At 37.5% G+C, this 22,623-nt stretch overlaps 1 protein-coding gene across 1 annotated transcript in view; it reads right to left on the bottom strand.

Moving 5' to 3' along the window:
* LOC121330242 (polypeptide N-acetylgalactosaminyltransferase 18) overlaps positions 1-22,623 on the bottom strand; it is a 91,604-nt gene that overhangs the window by 35,050 nt on the left and 33,931 nt on the right. The window contains exons 2-3 of the mRNA XM_041276596.1: positions 11,024-11,216; positions 8,234-8,400 (exon numbers count right to left, since the gene is read on the bottom strand). Coding sequence (XP_041132530.1) covers positions 8,234-8,400; positions 11,024-11,216 — 360 coding nt within the window. The remainder of the gene's footprint in view (positions 1-8,233; positions 8,401-11,023; positions 11,217-22,623) is intronic.

The following is a 22,623-nucleotide window of genomic DNA, read 5'->3' as shown; positions in this document are numbered from 1 at the left end:
AAAAGCATTTAGCCCTGCATGAGCACATAATTGCTTACAATGGCAGGGCTGGATTATCAGATTATTTCCAGCTAATGACATGCAATATACAGTGGCTCTCAAAAGTATTCACCCCCTTGGACTTTTCCACATTTTATTGTGTTACAACATGGAATCAAAATGGATTTAATTAGGAGTTTGTTCTAAATTGTTCCAAATTAATTACAAATACATAACAGAAAATAATTGATTGCATAAGTATTCAACCTCTTGAGTCAATATTTGGTAGAGGCACCTTTGGCAGCAATTGGCCATGAATCTATTTAGATAAGTCTCTACCAGCTTTGCACATCTGGACACTATAATTTTTGACCATTCTTCTTTGCAAAATTGCTCAAGCTCTGTCAAGTTGGATGGGGACCTTTGGTGAACAGCAATTTTCAACTCTTTTCACATATTCTCAATTGGATTGAGGTCCAGGTTTTGACTGGGCCAATCCAGGACATTGACCTTTTTGTTTTTAAGCCACTCCAGTGTGGCTTTGGCTGTATGTTTGGGGTCATTGTCCTGCTGGAAGATGAATCTTCTCCCAAGTCCCAGGTCTCTTGCAGACTTCAACAGATTTTCCTCCAGGATTTCTCTGTACTTTGCTGCATCCATCTTCACAAGCTTTCCAGGCCCTGACGCACCACGCTTCACGGTAGGGATGGTGTTGTCAGGATGATGGGCGGTGTTAGGCTTGCGCCAAACATAGCGCTTAGCGTTGAGGCCAAAAAGCTCTATTTTGGTCTCATCAGACCATAGAGTCTTCTTTTACTTGGTCTCAGAGTCTCTCACATGCCTTCTGGCAAACTCTAGCCGAGATTTGTGGTGAGTTTTTTTCAACAATGGCTTTCTTTTTGCCACTCTCCCACAAAGGCCAGTTTTGTGAAGCACCCGGGCTATTGTTGCAGTATGCACAGTGTCTCCCAGCTCAGCCATGGAAGACTGTAACTCCTTTAGAGTTGCCATAGGCCTCTTGGTGACCTCATTGACTAGTGTCCTTCTCGCCCGGATACTGTTTTTGAGGACTGCCTATTTTAGATAGATTCCCAGTTGTGCCATACTCTCTTCATTTCTTAATAATGAACTTTACTGTGTTCTAGGGGATATTCAATGCCTTGGAAATGTTCTTATATTCTACCCCTGATTGGTGCTTTTGAAGAACCTTATTCCAGATTTGCTTTGAATGTTCCTTCGTCTTCATGATGTAGTTTTTGTAGGAAATGTACTAACCAACTGTGGGACCTCCCAGAGACAGGTATATTTAACCTGAAATCATGTGAAACACTTTAATTGCACACAGGTGGATTTCATTCAATTAATTATGTGACTTCTAAAGACATTTGGTTGCACCAGAGCTTATTTAGGTGTGTCATAGCAAAGGGGGTGAATACTTATGCAATCAATTATTTTCTGTTTTATTATATTTGTAATTAATTTAGAACACTTTGCAGATTTTATTTTTCACTTTGACATTATGGACTTTTTTGTGTTGATCAGTAGCAAAAACTCCTAATTAACTCAATTTTGATTCCATGTTCCATGTTATAACACAATAAAATGTGAAAAAGTCCAAGGGGGGTGAATACTTTTGAGAGCCACATGTATTACCGACACATTTCTGAGGGAACCAGGGAACAGTCTTGTTTACTGCAGGGTTTGGAGAAGTTTAAAAAAGAGCACTAAGGGTTTTTTGACTTTTAAGCACAAGGATGTGATCAAAAGGTAAATTTATCCTGCAAAAAACAAAAATCTTAACAGCATTTGTAGATGTTGTTGCACAAAAATACACACAGCTTTGGACAAAAAATATAACATTTTTTAATTTGTCAGTCTTTCGTTTATATGGGAAAACTGCAAAGCAGTATGTAATTCAATACGTTAACGTAACATTGTTCAGCAGGTTTAATTTGACTTTGTAAAGCAACATTAGTTAATAATTGTTATAAAACCATCCTAACATGAAAACTGTTCTTCACATGTGCATTTGTGCCAGCTAAATGAAATAGTATTCTATTACATGTCCTGCAGCTCATTAGCGGCATGCATTATCACCAATGGAGGAGACCCCAGCAACTGACTCTGAACTGCTCGTGGCTGTGGGAATAATACTGATTATTGTGCAGTGCGTTCTAACTCCCTGCTCATGAATAATGGATAAGCATTGTGAATGTCCTACTCAAAAACAGTAAGGCACCAGACACATCTTGTGGGCGTAATATGTAAATTATGCCTAAAAGTAGATACTTGCTGTATGGGTTGTACAGAACATGGTAGAGCACAGCTATATTTCTCAATTACGATGGCAGCACTTAAGAAAATGTAACACTGACCTTAGTGTGTTTTTATCCTTGCATATAATGGGAGTAATTAGTAATCAATTGTGTTTTGGAACAACTTAACTAGTTAGTTAGTGTTAAATTAAAGGGTTATTCAGTACAGCTGAAATATTACTGACCAGTTCCTTACCATTGAAAATACTATTTATTTTTCTACTTTAATATTATCATTCATGGTTCATTGGTTAACACAGACTATACTTATAACTATGCATATAGTCTGCAGGCTGAAAAAGAACTGCACAGTGTATTGGCAGGACATCAATGCAAATATCTTGTGCTTGTACTTTTAGTCCTGCAAAATATTTTTGAACTCCCTACTCCTCAAACATTCCCCAGAGTTTATAGGGATAATTTGCAGGGGATAAAATTATTAAATTCTATTTGCTTAGCAGGTTTGGGGGTTTACACGCCAGGCAAAGTATGCATTGGGCCAAATTGTGCAGCTTGTTGTTCATTTCTTAATATTTGGGGTTATGTCATGGTCATGCCTGTATTGTGAAAGTGCCAGCATTAAAGCAGAAAATGAACACAAAAAAGTCTGACTTTTTTTGTCAATCCTTGTTGACATTAAACCACTTGACATCTGCTCAGCAGAAAACAGATAATGACTTTCCTCTCCCCTAAGCCCTGTCTGTGTCTGTTGGTTCCCATTCAACAAGCAATCAATGCTGTTTCAAATAACGTATACAAGATTGTATGAGTACCAAGACATTTATTCCTAGTAACTGCAGTTTTACAGCATATATTATCACATGCACACAATACACAGAAGGATTGCAATGTTGGTGCAGTACACTGCAAATATATGTTGCACAAAAGCATCAAGACAGGTGGAGGCGTATGTGTAGGGCGTAAAGGAATACTATCATTTTAAACTTCCTCAGAAAATAAACAGGGTATTACAGTTCTTGACACAGCTGTATTCATTTTAAAGGGGCTTGACATCTTATTTCAACAAGTCTGTCTCAACCAAAAAAGCATGTTAGCACACCCACCACTTTTGATTAACTTCATGGGTTGGAAGACTCTATGAAACCACAATCAAGTGCATAAGTCAGTTTGATTGCATGTCAAGGCTATTGCATTGCTTGCAAAACAAAACAAAAAAATGAATGCAACACCTACGTCAGAAACCAAAGAATGTGTGTTCTAGTTGGCAGCTATTGGCAGTCTCCAAATAATCCTTGTCTGTTTGCTCTTCAAATAGGGAGACACAGCTTCAGTGTCTGTTTACTTACAATTAATACTAGCGGTAATAACAGTCTATTAGACTATTATTTTATTTGTGTTCATTAGCCGTTTGGATTAAAATATGTAATATTTATAACAATTATCAAACACAGCATTATGTGTTAGTTAATACACTGGGGAAGTAAACAGATAATACAGTATTTAGCCAAAAAACTTAATTTTCTAAATGTATAGAAAGGGGGTTTACTCGAGTCCAAGCAGTGTTTGATACTTTACAGGAGCACTAGTCCATCAACCCTTCACCAAGACCAACCACTGCAAGAAGAGTATGAGAAAATATGAAGAAATAAAGGAGAGGGGTTTAGGCTTCATCTACATTGAAGATGCATACCATCACATCCAGTGTGTGGGCTTTACAGTGGTTAATTCAGTTAGGCATCTTATCTAGATGCATTAGAATATTTTGCTGAAAGTTTTCTTGGTGCCATCTTTTAATGTTGTCCATGTGGCAATTTAATGCCAACATTCAGTAAAGACAGAGATCACATTTAATCCTGCAGAAACAAGACATCTGTTACTATTACAACAACAGCAACCAAGAGTCATAACATTCCCCACAGGTGAGCACATGCCAAGGTGACATTTGCTTTATTTTTTTTATTTATTTTGCAGCCAATGTATTTGTGAGAACAGATTATAGGTGTGTATTGATATCTGAACAGTCTTCTTTCATTAAAACAATTTTGGTTTCCAATGGAACAGTATGATTTAATTACTAAGCTCTGAAAGAAGAGCATTTTGTAAACGTGTTGAATACTAGTATATAGTATTACAGTCTGCTCATCTTTTGCTAGAAGAAATAAAAATACATCCTCTTAGTCCTACTGCCCAAAAGTAAGACATTCATGATCCAAGGGTTTTTCTTCCTGCAGTTTCTTGCTACTGTCTCTTAAATATTTCAATCCTGGCTCATTGTAACCTGCACTGAGTGGTTAATTCAGATGTTAGATTGTATCCTTGTTAAGTTGGCAAAGATAAAAAAAAATCAGGCTGTTTGACAAGTGGGTTATCACAAAACAGCTGGCTTTGAGTTGGCTGTGGAAGGCAACTGCGCCTTTGACATTTTGCTGTAACAATGATTAATGCTCCTTTGTATTGCCCATTCAATGGCAAAGTAAATCAGACTGTGGAAAACCTGAGATCCAACTACCTATAATATGATTATCGCAGCTATCCAACTATCTGTATCTGTCTATAGTATTATTACTGCTGTCTCTGACATGGTCATAATTCCTCTGTGTCTTTTAACAGACAGTAAAGCAAACTTGATTGTTTACATTCTCCAAACACAGTTGTTTGCAACTGAAGCTAAACACTGTTGGAATGTTTATCAGGGAAGAGACATTACAGTACTGCTGTCAATAGTCCAAAACTCAGAGAGGAATCTAATTTACAAGGTTCTTTATTTGTCTGACAGAAATTTGAAGACCCAGCATTTTTGATGATGCTGGTTGTATTGTGATGCTAATTTGATATGCCTTTACCTCCAGGCACGTTTGGCAGCTTTATTCCAACTGGGTACCATCAATGGCCACTGTCCATGCATTTCATTATAAATAAAAGTCATTAGTAGAGACTGAGAGGGAATTTACATAGAAGACTTTTTGAGTGAAGGGCAATGAAATTGCTTCAGGTACTATGGCAACTGAAGTATATTTTTGACTATGAAGGGTGTTTTTTGTTTGTTTTGGTTTTTTTTTTACAATTTGGGATACTAATTCTCAAGACTTGTTCTTGGCAAAAAGCTGTGCACTCAGACACAAAACAAACACAATAGAACACAATATTGCCAATTCACTCCACACTTTACTTACAATCTATTTCCATCATTAGCATTAGCTTAACATCACTGTCACCCATTGATAAATCACATGCTTAAGATCAACTTGTCCTAAGTCAATGATTACTGGCAATGTGCCACAATCAGGGCTATTTGTCCAATCCAGAGTGCATAAAACCTTCGCTAGAGAGAAGATTTTCTGACAATTCATTCTAGCTATGGAGCTATGTTTTAACAACCAGCTGACACTTCAATGGGACATTTGCATGACATACATAAAAAACAACCTCCACTTCTGGGGAGAGTCAACAACACAATTCTGTAAGATTTCTCCATTGCCAACAGCAGCTAAAATATTCCTATCTGTAATTTATTCATGAAATGAACGACTTAGCCTTTTACAAATCTTTTCTTAATTACTTTGCACTACAGGCCCTCTGCAACATAATAGACTTGCGGTAACAAAGCTCTTCAACTCTGTAATGTGTTTTGATATTCTTTGTATAAAGCAATACAGGAGTTCACCGATTCCTATTAATCTATCACTAGATGTTAATGACTGAGTTGGCACAATTTGCCAATTTAAAACCCATGTAATGTGTTGAATATTCTGTTTTTTATATACAGAATGTTCACTCTGTTTGGAAATATGGGCTAGTAAAGCATAACCCCTTTCTTTCACAGATACCCTCATCAAAGTCTACCCCATTAAAAGCAAGCCAAAGAATAGTAAAGACAAGTGACAGAACGATAAAGTTTAGGCAGGTCTGGTAAAGGAGAACAGTATTGTAAGGAAATAAATGCATGTTATACTCCAATTCCAAAACCTTTAGGGTATTGTCAATATAGGTTCTAATGTGCTTTAAAAAGAATGCTAGACCATTCCGTCAGGTTCCAATACGTTTTAAAAAGAACACTAGACCATTCCTTCAGGTTCCTATATTCTTTAAAAAGAACACTAGACCATTCTGTCAGTAGTGGTGAAAACGGGTGGAGGGGTATCATTGCACTCCTCATACATGCATACATTATATATTACTCCACTCCTTTTTGCAGTTTAAGAAATTTGAAACTCCACCTGCTTTCTAAGTTTGAATACAGCAGCATGTTATTATACATGCAGAGGTTGCATTGGCTAAAGAATATAGTTGTGTTGGGGAAACTGCAATACAGAGCCTTACTTGACCGAACTGAGAATCAATCCATGTCCTGAGTCTTGTATTAACATCTCCCAGTGATGGTTGCCGAGGAGATGCTCTTTGTAGTAAATTATGAGTCAATCCAGAAATGTAATTTCATTAGACTTGCTCCAGTCATCCAGGTGTGTGAGTGTGTAGCCATTCAGGTGTGGGCTATCTGAATAATATTCAGACTGAACTAGATAAGTAGATTTGCCTTAATTTCCACATAAACGGTGTCAGAAATCTGCAGCATAATTTTCAGGGATATGAAGGTTTGCAGCTGGACAATGGTATGGCATTAAAATTGTGCCTGGCTTGTGTTTAGTTTGCTGAGAGATGTTGTGCTAAAAATATATTAGGACTCCTCAGCTGTTTTTTTTCTGTAGGTAAATTGGGAACAAGCTTATATCCGATCCCCTTTGAATGATTTGGCTTGAAAAGCCAGTATCAATTTTTATCCTACCATGCCCAAGAGGCTAATGACATAATTACTTTCCAGGCATGCAAAAGGAGTCTTCAGGCTGCAATGAAGGATGGAATTAGCTTTTAAAAAAAGGCAATTATTAGTTCCATCTTTTTTTTTTGAAAGAGCTATTTAAAGAGATGTGATCATCTTTATGTAATGTAATACTTCTTTTTTTTGTTAACAAAACTGTAAATCAGCCTCACCACAGACAATACAGTAAATTGACTTACATGGGAGCACCTGTGCAGGCAATGAAAGTTTACTGTGCCAAGTGGAAGGTTAATGTCAAAAGAGCAGAGTCAAAAGCATGCCAGTGTTGTGGAGGTGTTTTACCGCTGGGATCTGTCTCCCAGCTACAGAACATGGGGTGCAGGGGTAAGTACAAAGACAAGGATGAAGTTGAAAAATCAATAAGATACTGTATCATGAGATTACAGTAAAGAGGCAAGATTCTACATGTCAAGAATTGGTTGCCTATTTTTCCTTGTGCTTTGTAGTGGGCAATGCTTTCAATATCTGGGGATCAGACTTCACAGCTTAAAAATGATACTTTATCATGAATCATTCTTACTTCGATGTATTATAATAGAGATATTTGTATAGCACCTGAATGCACTAGTCTCCAGCCAGCAATGGGACAGTAATATTTGCTAGAGGTCAGTGATTTGAATGAAAACATGAGTGCACAAGGATTCAATATCAGGATCTAACTCATTAGGGAGAGCAGTCGCTTGAGGCCCTGTACTCCAGACGAGGGAATCTTGGGTCAGCTCCATCTACAATCAACTCAGCAGCAGCAGGAACTTGTAATGTCGGAGGTGTCATTAACCAGATGTCCAATTTGCAAGAAGGTTATTAAATTCACACTGGCGCTTGTCAAAGAACAGAAATGAAACGTGTAACCACAGCCAAATTATGGCACCCCGCAAGAAGATTCACAGTTGCAATTGGCGGAACTAACCAAGAAACCCAGGATGAATTGCCACTATTGGCAAGCCATTTTCCTTTACCAACATTGCCTCTGTAAAATATGTATATATTTTAGCTCAAAGAGACTTTAGCAAAAACCTGACAATGTGTTAATGAGCAACATGCAATTACCAACCCAGAAACATCTAACGTAACATATTTGCACATTTACAACACCTTTCGACTGCTCCTCTAAGCATTATTGCACAAAATACGCACTTACCATCATTGCTGTTGTCATCCACCAGAACAATCTCCTTCAGCAGATGAGCAGGGGTCCTTTCTATGGCTGAATGAATGGATCTCAAGATAACGGACAGAGCTTCATTTACAAATATGAACACTATACTGACTTGAGGGAGGTTTGTGGGGTGGGAGATGTTTTTGCATCTGAAAAAAAAAAAAACAACAACAACAAAAAAAAAACAATTGTAAAAGTGCCTACCTTTCTAACGCTTAATGACAGTCGAGGGTTTTATACTGGCATGAGAGACTCTGTGTCTTGAATTACACTGTTTACTCTGTCCTCTAGTTATAGCCGTTATATGACAAATGCTTTGGTCTTTCTCTGTTTTAAGGGCCTGGTTTTCAACCGAATCAGCCATTTGGCTGTACAACAGGCCACTATAACTGCAGTACGTTGTCAACAGACTCTATATGAGGACAGTTTCTCCAAACCATTTTCTTTTCGCAAGATAGTAGAATTTGGGATCCCTGTGAAAGTGAATGGCAGAGTGATTTCACTTGTCATATAATGAACAATAAAAGACATGGAAGTTTTGGATTTTTTTTCACCTGATACAGCCTGTACTTGACATGAACTTATTTTGAACCAATTGGAAAACCTTTTGTTTGCAATGAAACCTGATGCACAGAAACATCTATTTTTTTATACAGCACACCCATACAGTAGGAGGTACCACAGTTTTGTATAATTTTCTGCTTACAACTTTTACATGCATTCGGCAACTAGACTAGTTTACCTGACTTAACGATTAAAACACTGACAGCTACTGTTGCATCTTCCTTTTTACATATGCCATATTAAGTGATAAGAGCCGTCTATCTAAAAGTAAAACACTATTAAAGACTTAAGTATTACTTATGTAATAGTCTAAAACACTTCTCTTCTGGCCCCAACGACAGACTGTTCCTTATATCACTGAAAATCTGATTCTCTCAGGTAACAGCTGACATTTCAGCTTTAATAGCCCAAGGAGAGTTCTGTCTGTACATGATAACAATGTTATTTACTTTGCAGCTGGAATAAAATGACCTCGGCAGGGCATATGTGCTAAAAAGTATTTAATTACTGGAGCTAAAAAACAGTTGTTGCCACAGTAACAGGTAACCTACCGAAGGTGCCATTGTTCTATTTTAAAAGGTAAAATAAGTACTGCAATCTAAAAGAGACAACAGCGGGCAGATTTGACACCAAGCTGTACAACAACTCTTGAGCTGCAGCATGTCTGACCTTTGCTGTACTGTAATTACCAAGCAATGGTGCTCCAAAGTCTCTGGATTCTCTTTTCCTGTTGGGCACAAACTAAACTGGCAAACAAAATTTACAAAACACTGACAGGAATTTTTTAAAAAATGAAGGATTATGCTATTGTTATACAATATTTTTTTTTTTTTTTTTTTTTTTTTTTTTTTTGCAAATCACCCAGTTTTACGAGAACTGTAAGTACATAGATTTCTCTTCATGTGATGGGTGGAGGATTGCTCCTGAAGCAATTGCACTTGCTACCATTAAAAAAACTGATGTGCTGAAACAGGTAAAGTAACAATGTGTATGAGTAGAAACAGGCAGCAACATAATGTTCTAAGACCACAGTTCCGTGCTGTACACTGAAATTGCTTCTCTAGGAATCCCTCAGCGGTTTATTGATCCAGGATATATGCACATAATAAATATTGTTGTTTGCATTTAAAAAGAAATTGCAGCAACAGTAAACAGAGCAAATGCTATAAATGCCAGGTTGTGTTCTGCAAATCACTCGCGGTAACTTTGACAAGTCAATTACTGTAAGCTCCCTAGTGGAGAAGAATCACCAATACATAGAATAGTGAGGGTCAAAAACAAGCCAAGCAACCTTTACCTTGATATAATAGTGGCAGCAGCATCCCCACGGTAACCAATTAGAAAAAAAAAATATACAGACTTGCAATGTAAGGGCTGCTTTGCTGGCAGTCTCAAGAACACTTTTACACCTTTACAAAACTTAGACAGGAACGATTTAAGCTGATTTCATTTGTATTGTTTCATAAAAAAGAGTACTCTCTTAGTTATGCTATTGCCTGTAGTGCAGTCCCGTATGGTTCTAAGACAATGAAGCCTCCATCTCATATGCTGACAAGTTAAAACTGAAATCGATTTTTATAGAAATTGTTGCAGCAAGCAAATCAAACCAAAGTAAAACAAAAAGCAGAAAAACCTCTCTGTATGCACAATGCTATTAATAACATTTGATTTCTCAGATTTTTAAATGATAGGTTGACCTTCAGAACAGATCTAACAATTATAGTTCTATTCATGAAACACCTTTATCAATATTTTCAGTTTCATGAATACCAAACTTAATTTTATTTATGAAAGCACTCTTTAAATAACAATTGAGTTCAAGGCTTACGAATAGGGCCCATATCTGTAAGTCAAAATTTTGATGTGATTTACAGCAAAAGAGCACATTAATGCAACAGATACACATTTGGAAAATGAAATAATGTATAAGCTGCACTTGTCACTAAAATGCAACTGAGAGTATCCCAAAGGTTGCCTTTTATAATTTTGTTGGCAGCATTACATATATGTTTGATTCTTAAAGATGAATACTAAAAATGATTTACTGTAATACAATAAATATAAGCTTATTGACAGTTTCCAATTGATGATGTTTGTGTGGGTTTATATTTGTGCATTAAGTGCATGATGTGAGAATTTTACCTTAATGCAGTTGGCCCCTACAATTGCACATTAGCAAGACAAAGAATAATTCAAAGTATCAGTTACCCATTAGGCCTGAAGTCAGGTATGCTTCTGTCCAGTGAAAGGCGATCACTTAGGTAGGCATTGTAACCGTAGTATTGGAATTTCTTGAGTGCAGTTCTCTGGTTCTCCGGGCTCAGGTCTTGTCCCCAGTGAGCAAACAATGAGGAATCGGAGAAGGATTCCGCAGCATTCTCATCAATCTTCTGAGGCGCTTCTAAAATGCATAAACAAAATAAAAACTTCAATTTACAGGACGTGGAAGGAAAAGAAAATGTGTTGATGATGTTGAACCAGCTTGCTGAAAGTGACTTTGACATAGTAGAGTTGCTAAAGTAACTTTAAAATAATTGGGAGAGAGAAAGCATGTGCAGAAATATATGGGAAAGTAAAATATGGGAAACAATTAACCACAATAACCTTGTGAAAGAGTTAGTAGATGGTTGCACTAGAATGGAGTAACAGCTGAATAACCCATTTCTATTGCTAGTTAGTAGATAACAAACACAAACTATAGTCATGTATGTTCTAAAACTGCTATAGTATAAATACCAGGTTTAGAGGCAAACACAGACAGAAGAAGCCATTAATACCTCCAGGATCATCATGGACCATCGATGCACCTGCCTCTCCCCAGGTAAGGTAACTTGATCAATTGCCTTATCTCTGTTAATACTAGTGGTACTTATTGTATCTAAACAGTAATGTTCAATGCAGAATGTAATGTGGGTAACTAATAAAGGGCAAACATTAACAAGACTGAATGATACTGCCCAGCACCCAGGATTATATTATACAAACAATATTGAGCAGGTTTGTTTTCAGCTTTTTTTTTCCCTGGAAAGTTTCCATTAATGCAGCCCTTTGCAGCTGGGAAGCTGGCTATAAGGCTCATTTACATAGTTCTTGAGTTTGTTGCGGAAACCAATTTAAAAGCACTTAAGTTAACACCTTAGATAAGGGAAAATGTATGCTTGTGCTAAATGAAATGTAATACTTAAAAGGCGTTTTATGCAACTGGCCATGGGACCTGAGATTACAGTATAATCCTAAACATTCACGGATTCAGCATATCTATCATTGCAGTCATCGGCATTGTGATGGAAAGCAGAATGAAAGGCAGAGTTCCTTATAAAAAGTCCTTTTTATGACGCAAAATTAAATCAGGCACTTTATAAAGATACGAATGAGATTTTTAAAAGAACAGCATACAACTTGAAACGATTTCTAAGTGCCATGTACAGGATGTTATTATAACACATGTTGATCGCAGAAATAATAATAATAATAATAATAATAATAATAATAATAATAATAATAATAATAATAATAATGTCTGGAATCAGTGTCTATCATCAGGAAATGCTGAGACATGAAGGAAGCTTACATTCTAGCAAACGAAAACGCTGTCTGTATTTCTAACTATTGCCAATGCAGGCAGCTGATGTCATAATCCAATATACTGCTGAGAAGCCTTGTTATTTATTTTTTTGGTTAATCGTACAGTACAATGCTATTTACCGTAAGACAGAAGAACAGTGTCGCAACAGAGCCATTGTGATGCTTCAGTTCGAAAGTCAGTAGCAAAACCTTTTCAAAATGAAACTAATAACCCTTGGAGGATAGTATGATCAACTTCTTGGAAAGAAGCCTGGTTTACTTAAAGATATTGTAAGTAATAGGGTTACATTATGGTTCTGATTTAAATTTATCAATTGCTCCACTTCAGTCTCTTCTGGCTAAGGCAGCAAGAGAATGACAATACTGCATTGTATAACTTGTATAATAACTCATGTGTGCTGATGTGTTGTACCTTTTAAATGTGCCTCACCTTGTATCTCAAGACAGGGATATTGACCAACACCAAATAGAGAATAGTAAGCAAGTACAGTAAACACAATGATCTGATTTGATAAACACAGGCTAACACTGTTCTTTCTAAAATATATTGTCACAGTGTACTGAACAGGAAAGTGCTTTTTTACTGTACATGTTATGTATATAAGATTCTTGTTTGCAAAAAATCGTCACCTCTTTCCAGACAAAAAGGTCCCGCCCTTGAAAACGAGGCCTAGAATCTCATAGGTGTTTACCTGGTCTAAAAATATCATGAAAGGAAATAAAGGCCCAAAGATTTCTGATGATAAAAACAAGCCAGGCTTTGAACTTAAGCTGTACATCAACAGCTGGCCTTCCAGTACTGATAGGATCTGAAACTAGAGTCCCAATGCTTTATAGCTCAGCAGATTCGGACGACATTTGTCTTAGTGTTCAGACTCGGTTAGTGCCAGTCAAAACCTTGAAACAACGAACAGCTTGTTAGCTGTCAGCAATAGGGAGGCCTCAGGATGTGCTACAGTAAATGAAGAATAGGCTTATTTCAAAGCGCAGGATGAGGGTTGTAAAAGTTATATAAATATTAAAGCAGTAATAATCCAGGATTACTGCCCTCACAAGATCTGTAAAACATAGTATTCTAGATAATGTACATGGTTTTGTCATATTTAAGTTAACATTAACATTAATTATTTTTAGTTAATGTTTGTCAAATTCGTATCTGTTCCAAAGAATGAAAGTAGTCAAGGAAAAAAATACTAGCACCCGATTTAAATATCGACCACATTAAACACATTGCAGACTGTGAAGACAGAAAATTAGATCTTATTATCCCCAAGTTTAAATCAATTTTGCCCATCTAAAATTTTACTAGATGAGCGAAGTGAAAACGGAAGTATATTTTTTTGCAACAGAAAAATTGTAACAGAGCCCACAGTAAATCACTACCTTGCTAGTGCTATCCTATTCATATTCGCCTTATACCAGCACACTGTTTTTGATTCATTTGAACTTCTTAAGAAAACACCTAGTCTGCATTAGTGAGAGAAGCGATGCTATACATACAGTGCCTATAGAAAGTCTACACACTCTTGAACTTTTTTCACGTTTTGTTGTGTCAGGGCCTCAGAGTTTCATGCATTTAAATTAGGATTTTTTTCCACTTATAAACACACCATTCAACACACTATTAAGAGGAAAAAAGTTTTTATTGAGAAAAAAATTATATATTAAAAATACAAAACTGAAAGATCATAATTAGATAAGTCTCCACCCCCCTGAGTTAATACTTGGTGGAAGCATCTTTGGCAGCAATTAAGATGTGAGTCTGTTGGGATAGGTCTCTACCAACTTTGCACACCTAGATTTGACAATATTTGACCATTCTTCTTTACAAAACTGTTCAAGCTCTGTCAAGTTCCTTGGACAGCAATCTTCAAGTCATGCCACAAATTTTCGATTGGATTTAGGTCTGGGATCTGACTGGGCCACTCAAGGACATTTACCTTTTTGTTCCTTAGCCACTCCAGTGTACCTTTGGCTGTGTGCTTTGGGTCGTTGTCATGCTGAAAGGTGAACTTCCATCCTAGTTTCAGCTTTCTTGCAGAGGGCAGCAGGTTTTCCTCAAGGACTTCTCTTCAAGTGCCCCAGTCCCTACTGCTGAGAAACATCCCCATAACATGATGCTGCCACCACCTTGCTTCACAGTAGGGGTGGTGTTCTTTGGGTGATGTGCTGTGTTGGGTTTGCACAAAACATAACACTTTGCATTTAGGCCATTTTGGTGGTTTCATCAGACCACAAAACTTTTTGTCACCTGGCTACAGAATCTCCTGTGTTTTTTTGCATACTTCAAACAGGATTCATGATGGGTGTTCTTGAGTAATGGCTTCCTTCTTGCCACCCTACCATGCAGGCCAGATCCCACTGTGCCTTTGAACAACTTTGTCCCGGAGTTCTTTTGAAAGTGCCTTGGTGCTCATGGTTGAGTCTTTGCTTTGAAATGCACTACCCAGCAGAGGGAACCTATAGGAACTGCTGAATTTATCCTGAAAAAGGCATTGTATATAACTACAAAGTTATCCTTTTCACTTTTTTAGGCATTGCTACTGTGTATGTCTCCTGGTTCTCCTTACTTTACCTGACATTTTATAGCGACTCCCTAGCATTCTATTCAGAGGAACGTCCTTGCCTATGCTTACCCAATTTTAAAGGATGTTTGCAAGTAAAGATAAATGCTTTCCTTCTCGTATTACCATAAAGCACAGATGTAGAGTCGACTAGTTGCTCTGAAAAGCCACCTGTAAAAGCAATAAGTAATTAATCCTTTGTAGCCCAGCCAACCATAACTTGAAATCTCTCTAGTTTCTCAAATACAAGCCTTTTATCACTGGCAGATAAAACAGAAACAAGGTATTTTATTCACCAGATATTCAAAGTAATCAAGCACTGTAAAGCAGTTCAGTCAAGGTGGTGAAATATCCAGTTCTTAAAAGACACATACCATACACATTTCTATGTTTCATGGTTAACATTTACAGCATTGATGGAGCACCGCTTAAAATGACTCTGATACTTTGAATTTTGTTTATAAAAGACACTATGGAGAATTTTCAACATTTTAGAAATAAAACACTGTATCCCCCTGCCATGAATCCTATCATGAATGTGCGAATCACACATATTTTTAGACTAAACAAAAACAAGTAAATAAATGGCCATAAACTAATAATCCCTTTCAGATCTTAACTCCTACCCAGTCAATAATGGATTTCATTCACTGAGAGAAATACAAAGCTATCATTGAGTAGGGCACCAAAGTGTACATGTCTAACTGACTGGAATCTGCCAATGTCCATGTATTCTGAGGTTCTACGTCTGCCCTACGAAAAGGTAATAAAACATGTTTTTCCCATTCTGCCTTTTCTTATTTATGTTCAGTAGCACTAAAAATGAAACTTAGTAATAAAAGTGAACAAAGTTTAACAATGAGTATTTGGTGAAAAGTTAATGTAAATCTTTATAGAAACGTTTCTGTTGAATAAGCATGATATTCAACAATACTTCTGGATTCATTATTATTTATATTTGTATCAAAATAGAAACAATAATAACTGTAATGTTGCACTTTATGACAGAGGTCTACAACAGTGCAAAACCTGTAGGAACCAATTTCTGAATGAAGATTTAGTTGGAAAATTCTGAAAATTCTTTTGACATAATTTACAAAAAAAATTTGTAAAATTGCAATTGCCATTTTTAATCATTATTGTCATTTTGAAATTGCCCTGTTTTAGGCACACAATGAGCTTTTGAAATAGTAAAAGGTCACCATTCAGTGTAGACTGCTTTGTGTTTGAGAACGATTGTTTTTTGTCATGGTTCTTTAGAACAATGTTATCTTTGCCTGCTGTGTTTCCTCTCCAAAATCAATGTTTACCCCTTGGAATGGAACACAGGCTGTTTGACTGCAAGAGCCTATTGAACCTTTATAATAGATCCAGCTGTTTTCAGTATTACAGTTTCATTTGCATTCTCAGCAAGCACATTTTTGTGAGTAAAAACTATTGATTTTTACATGGAAGAACATTGCTGTCCTACTTTTAATTTGAGGGTGTCCCAACTTTTCTATGACCAGAACTGCTCTTATAATACAGCCCCGGGTTTGCTTTTTTTTTTTTTTTTTTTTTTTTTAGAATTTTATTTTTATTATTATTGTTGTACACGTATTTCAGCAGATCTGACTGAGATCAATCGATTAAATGGGAAGCTACCAAGCAAAAATCAGCCCATATGGATGGACCACTAGTACCTATTGGCCCTAAATCTACCCCCTACACCTAAACCTAATGTCTATAACTAACCTAATATCTACCCCTAAACCTAATCTCAACCCCTAAACCTAATTAATTAAAATTTAAGTAATTTTACTATTATTTCAACATCGCTTTTTAGCGCCCTCTAGTGGCTACTACATCCAACGTCCATTAAAGCGCTTGATCAGGACCTGCTCTACCTTTTGATCATGTTTGCTTGATAACATCCCATTCACTGATCTCAATCACATCGGGTGACACATTACATCAAAACAGAACATTTGCAAATATACAGCACTGTACATTTTTACATTTATAATCCACCCCCCCCCCCCTTCATCAACCCCACAGCAATGGTATCTAGTTTCAGAGTAGTGAGTCTTACCTAGAACTTGAACTTGTTGGAGTGGTACAAGGAAATAAGAACCTAGTAATCTGCAGGTTTGCTTCTTAATATTACTGACAGTGCCGATCTCTCTGCTAAGGTTTAACGCATCTTGACAGGTTTCAACTTGCAATATAGTATTTTATAGTAGAGGCTTTAAATTGTTTGACTGTTTCTTGAATTAGCATTGCCAGCTCTTAACCCAGCATACAGTCTCTTGAACCAGCCTGACCAATCGAAAACCAACTCCCACCAGAACACAGCATTGCACAGATATTTCCAACAGTGTCAACCAATTCTGTTGGATAAAAGGCTTGCATGCGTACCATACAAAACAGATGAAAATATGACCTGAAATTCGTATAAATTTTATTGGAACAGCTATTATTCATTTGACGTTATAGCTGAATTCTTGTGAATCTGTGACCAATTCTGTAAAGTTCTCTATATTATAACCAGAAAATTCATAAGAATATAATAAGAAAACAAAAGATATCAATCTTTTCTCAACTGGGTACAACTGCAAAGGGAATGTATTTTTTTTATCTCAAGATGCAGCTTGCCAACGGAGCTCACTAATGTACGACCATTTTTAAACAGCTATTTTGATTTAGAATTTCAAGTTTAAAAAAAAAACAAAAAAACTTTTGGTTTAAGCACATAACTGATTATTGCAAAAAGCTACATGATATGGGCAACAAAGAAACATGGTCCATTGTTGTGGCTGAACATTACAGTGAGGTTTTTAACCCTTTGCACACTAAACCCCATAAATATACTTCACAACATGGGTTCTATTTCAATGAGGTAAAACTTGCAAGGAAAGTCAAGTAGAAAGTCATGACGGCATTAGCCGAAACATGGGTTGAAGGATCTGCTGTTGTGCAGACCTCCACACGGTATCTGACACTGCACACTTTTATGTGTTACTCATTTTAAACAAAAAAAAATCCCAAAGTTTATCTATTTTTCCTCTTAAGCGAATGCCCCCTGTAAAGATTCCTTTGCAAGGAAAGACCTGCAGCTCTCTATTGAAACAGTTCCACTGCAGCAGCCCTTCGTAACCTGATGATGGAATGGTAAATACAGATGGCAGATTAAAAGACCTAAACTCTCAGTAACCCTGCTTAAGGGTTTATTCTTTAATTTATGCAGTACTGATTCATCAGCCAGCATTTAGCCTATTCCACAGCAGTCAGCTCTGCTGTACTTTAGGGGTCATGGGGGGGGTGGGTGTTCTGAAGACTCTGTAACCAAGGTAACTTGTAGAGATCAGCATGTTACCAAGGCTTTTTTGCTTGTTTGAGAAAGCATGTTGTGCATTTGAGGACGTCCAAGCTGGTCCTGAATAGGATTCAACGCAATTAATGGATTAGTGCGAAGCCATTAGCGAAAGTCTCCCTGCCTTTGAAACATTAGCAAATGGGGTTAGTGTGGAAGTGATTTTAAAAGTATATGCAGGTCGAAGATGCATTTGGCAATTGAAAAAGAACATTGCTGGTATTTTTTTTTATTTATTTTTTGTTTGAGCAATGTGTATTGTACATACAGTATATACATTAATGCCTGCAGGGAATTTCTTCAAATCATTTAATCTCTAATCAGAAAAAATACAAGGGGTTTGTAAAGAACCTTCCAAATCCCTCTAGGCCGTTTTAAAAAAGGCCTGCAGCTGGGTTTATAATATGTTCGGCATTTGCGTCAGCTGTGCTTGGACCTTTCTGTCAGTAGATGTCTACACACCCTGTAATCATGGAAGTGTGAATGACATGTATATATTTGATGGTGTTTGCACTTCCTGAAACTAAACACCAAAACATTAACCCAGCAGCTACACTGCCTGAGAGATTTTATAAAAATTACCATAGTAATTGCCATAATTTCTGCTGGACCTTACAGACAGTTGGAACGTTAAAATTTTACTTAAATACAAACTGTAGCAAAGTAGCTTGAATCCTGCCTTTTTCTGGGGTTCCATGGGATGAAGCTATTATATGACAGTTGTAGGTAGTGAAATTGCTTCATGCACTCTATTACACTGAACAAAAATATAAACGCAACATTCAACAATGTCAAAGATTTTACTGAATTACAGTTCATATAAGGAAATCAGTCAATTGAAATAAATTCATTAGGCCCTAATCTATGGATTTCACATGACTGGGAATACAGATATGCATCTGTTGGTCACAGATACCTTAAAAAAAAAAGGTAGGCGTGTGGATCAGAAAACCAGTCAGTATCTGGTGTGACCACCATTTGCCTCATGCAGCTCCACACATCTCCTTCGCATAGAGTTGATCAGGCTGTTGATTGTGGCCTGTGGAATGTTGTCCCACTCCTCTTCAATGGCTGTGCGAAGTTGCTGGATATTGGCGGGAACTGGAACACGCTGTCGTACACGTCGATCCAGAGCATTCCAAACATGCTCAATGGGTGACATGTCTGGTGAGTATGCAGGCAATGGAAGAACTGAGACATTTTCAGCTTCCAGGAATTGTGTACAGATCCTTGCGACATGGGGCCGTGCATTATCATGCTGAAACATGAGGTGATGAATGGCACGACAATGGGCCTCAGGATCTCATCACGGTATCTCTGTGCATTCAAACTGCCATCGATAAAATGCAATTGTGTTCGTTGTCCGTAGCTTATGCCTGCCCATACCATAACCCCACCGCCACCATGGGGCACTCTGTTCACAACGTTGACATCAGCAAATCGCTCACCCACACAAGGCCATACATGCTGTCTGCCATCTGCCCAGTACAGTTGAAACTGGGATTCATCTGTGAAGAGCACACTTCTCCAGCGTGCCAGTGGCCATCAAAGGTGAGCATTTGCCCACTGCAGTCAGTTACAACGCCGTTCTGGGTTGGCGTGGTTACACGTGGTCTGCGGTTGTGAGGCCGGTTGGACGTACTGCCAAATTCTCAAAAACGATGTTGGAGGCGGCTTATGGTAGAGAAATGAACATTCAATTCTCTGGCAACAGCTCTGGTGGACATTCCTGCAGTCAGAATGACAATTGCACGCTCCCTCAAAACTTGACTAATCTGTGGCATTGTGTTGTGTGAAAAAACACACAGATTTTAGAGTGGCCTTTTATTGTCCCCAGCACAAGGTGCACCTGTGTAATGATCATGTTGTTTAATCAGCTTCTTGACATGCCACACCTGTCAGGTGGATGGATTACCTTGGCAATGGAGAAATGCTCACTAACAGGGATGTAAACAAATTTGTGCACAAAATTTGAGAGAAATAAGCTTTTTGTGCGTATGGAAAATCCATGTGTGAAGATTATTATTTTGTCTATTCACATTTAAGAAATGCAATATCCTGCACTCTTTGTGATAGCTCCTGTGTAAAAAAAAAAAAAAAAAGAAAGAAATCCTAGCTTTAAAAACGTCTATTCTGAAATAATAAATAAAAAAGTAATTCTTGATAGCGAGCTATTATTAAGGGATAAAGAAGGAATTAAACCCTACTTTAAACTCATTCTCTGATTACAAGAGTCTGGCTAGGCCATCAGGGAGAGCTGATGATTTAAGCACATCCTGTTTTAAAGAGATAACCCCATCTCCTGCAAGGGCTTTTAACCTCATTAGTGCACATACATGTTTTATTCTCCTCCAATCCCTTATGCATTATAGGTATCAATCGAGGGAAGGGCTCTTAATTATACATGGCTTGTTTCTGTGTGCACAACAACATGGTAGTACTCAGAGAATGCATTTGTATTTAAAGTAACAATTTCAACATTAACTCAACCCAATTTCCATTCCAGAAACCACACTCAGATGAGCAGCATGTTGTACAACAGATTATGTTTGAAAACTTTTCTGGTCTATTTGTGCCCAATTCCTAGTGGCTGATTGATCTCAAAATGTTTTTCAAGTTGTGTCTTAAAAGGATCCAAATGATTCTGCCACAACAACACAGCCCATTTCATGTCCATCTCCACTTAATTTACAACTGCGTCCTCTGGTCCTGGTTTCTGTACTGTGCTTAAAGTATTGCTCAGGGTTAACTAATGTGTGACAACTCCTTTTAAAGACCTCAGTCCTGCCCCCCCAATTCTTCTTTGTTCCAGGCTAAATAGATTCAGTCTCTTCAGAGCTCACTCCTTTAAGCCTGGGATTAGTCTGGCTGCTCTTCACTGGACTTGCTCCAGGGCTATATTGCCCTTTCGGTACTGTGGTGACCGTAATAGGACATGCTACTCTAAGTGCGCTTTAGCCAGAACATTATACTTTCTCATCATAACCTCCCTCGATTTCACACTACATGTTCTGCTACATACCCAATCATTTTGTTTTCCTGTTTGATTGCTTCTCTGCACTGTCGGGTTGCTGACAGTGACGAGTGAGCCGGTTCTAGTTCTATATCCTTCATTTGCTATTTGGGTCTTACATTTTTTGCCATGTAACACTGATAGTGGACAGAATTTTCCATTTTGAGCACAGATTTCTACAGTTTGTGGCTAAAAGCAGGTAGAGATTACTACTTTTCAATTGTGGGCTCAGTGAGAGTAAAAGTAACAATATCTATATATACGTTTGTGTAACAGTGAGATTTTAAAAATGCAGGTAAAACAGCAGCACAGTCTCACAAAAAGTGTTTTTTCTATGTATAATTCAGGAAATCATCCATTTCCCAGAAGCTCTCTCTCTCTTGCTCCCTCTCTCATTAAACCACAGCTGTCAGCAACAAATTGTATTCTTAAGGTCTTGCTTTTGTAGCCATAACTATGGCAACCAAGCTAACAGGTTCAAATGAAGACAGGCCTAAATTAAACTCCTCCAATCAAAACAAATATTCTTGACCCATTTTCTACAGACTGAAAAGGGGAGCTGGTAAAAAGAAAACAACAACAGAATGCTATACTGAAAGTGATACAACAGAAGGCATTGACCACAACTTTAACTCAGCTAGGATCTTATCAGCAGACATCACTTGGAACATGAAAAGCAGATGTTATACAACTGTGAATTCTTTATATCCGAGATTTTCAGTGCTTTAAAAACATGTTTCTTCCTTATAATAAATTCAACCTTTTCTAATGGCTACTGTACAACAGTCTTCTAGCTCTATCAACTGGCAACCCTGGTTCACCCATCTTTGAATAGGAACCTGGTACAACACTGGAAACCAACAGCACAATATATGTCTGCTCTGATAAGCCCTGCAGTACCCTTGTTTAAGCTAATGCCCATCATACTGCCTAGCACGTCTTCATGGCAAACACCTTCTGATGGACACAGGCTACATTTCTGCTTGGTCACCTGTGAACAGGGAGATTAATGTAATCCATCCAGCTCCATTTTATATAGACTGTTGTAGGTGATGTTCATGGCTATTGATTACTCCTAATCCTTAGCTGAACTATTCTTGCAGACTGTAAGTCATTTCACACAGAAGCTCAAAGAGCTAGCTCTGAGGATTACTTTAAGAGACGCACACTATATATACCAGTTGGTTTACTACTTCACATGGCTCCTCTGTACTTATTTCAATATTATCGAAAGTGGTGATTCCAAGCCTTTCTCATCATATTTCTACATTTGAAATGGTTTCATCGAAATGTA

Source organism: Polyodon spathula, chromosome 17 (genome assembly GCF_017654505.1).
Source record: "Polyodon spathula isolate WHYD16114869_AA chromosome 17, ASM1765450v1, whole genome shotgun sequence".
NCBI lineage: Eukaryota > Metazoa > Chordata > Actinopteri > Acipenseriformes > Polyodontidae > Polyodon > Polyodon spathula.
This window is presented reverse-complemented; position numbering and strand designations above follow the sequence as displayed.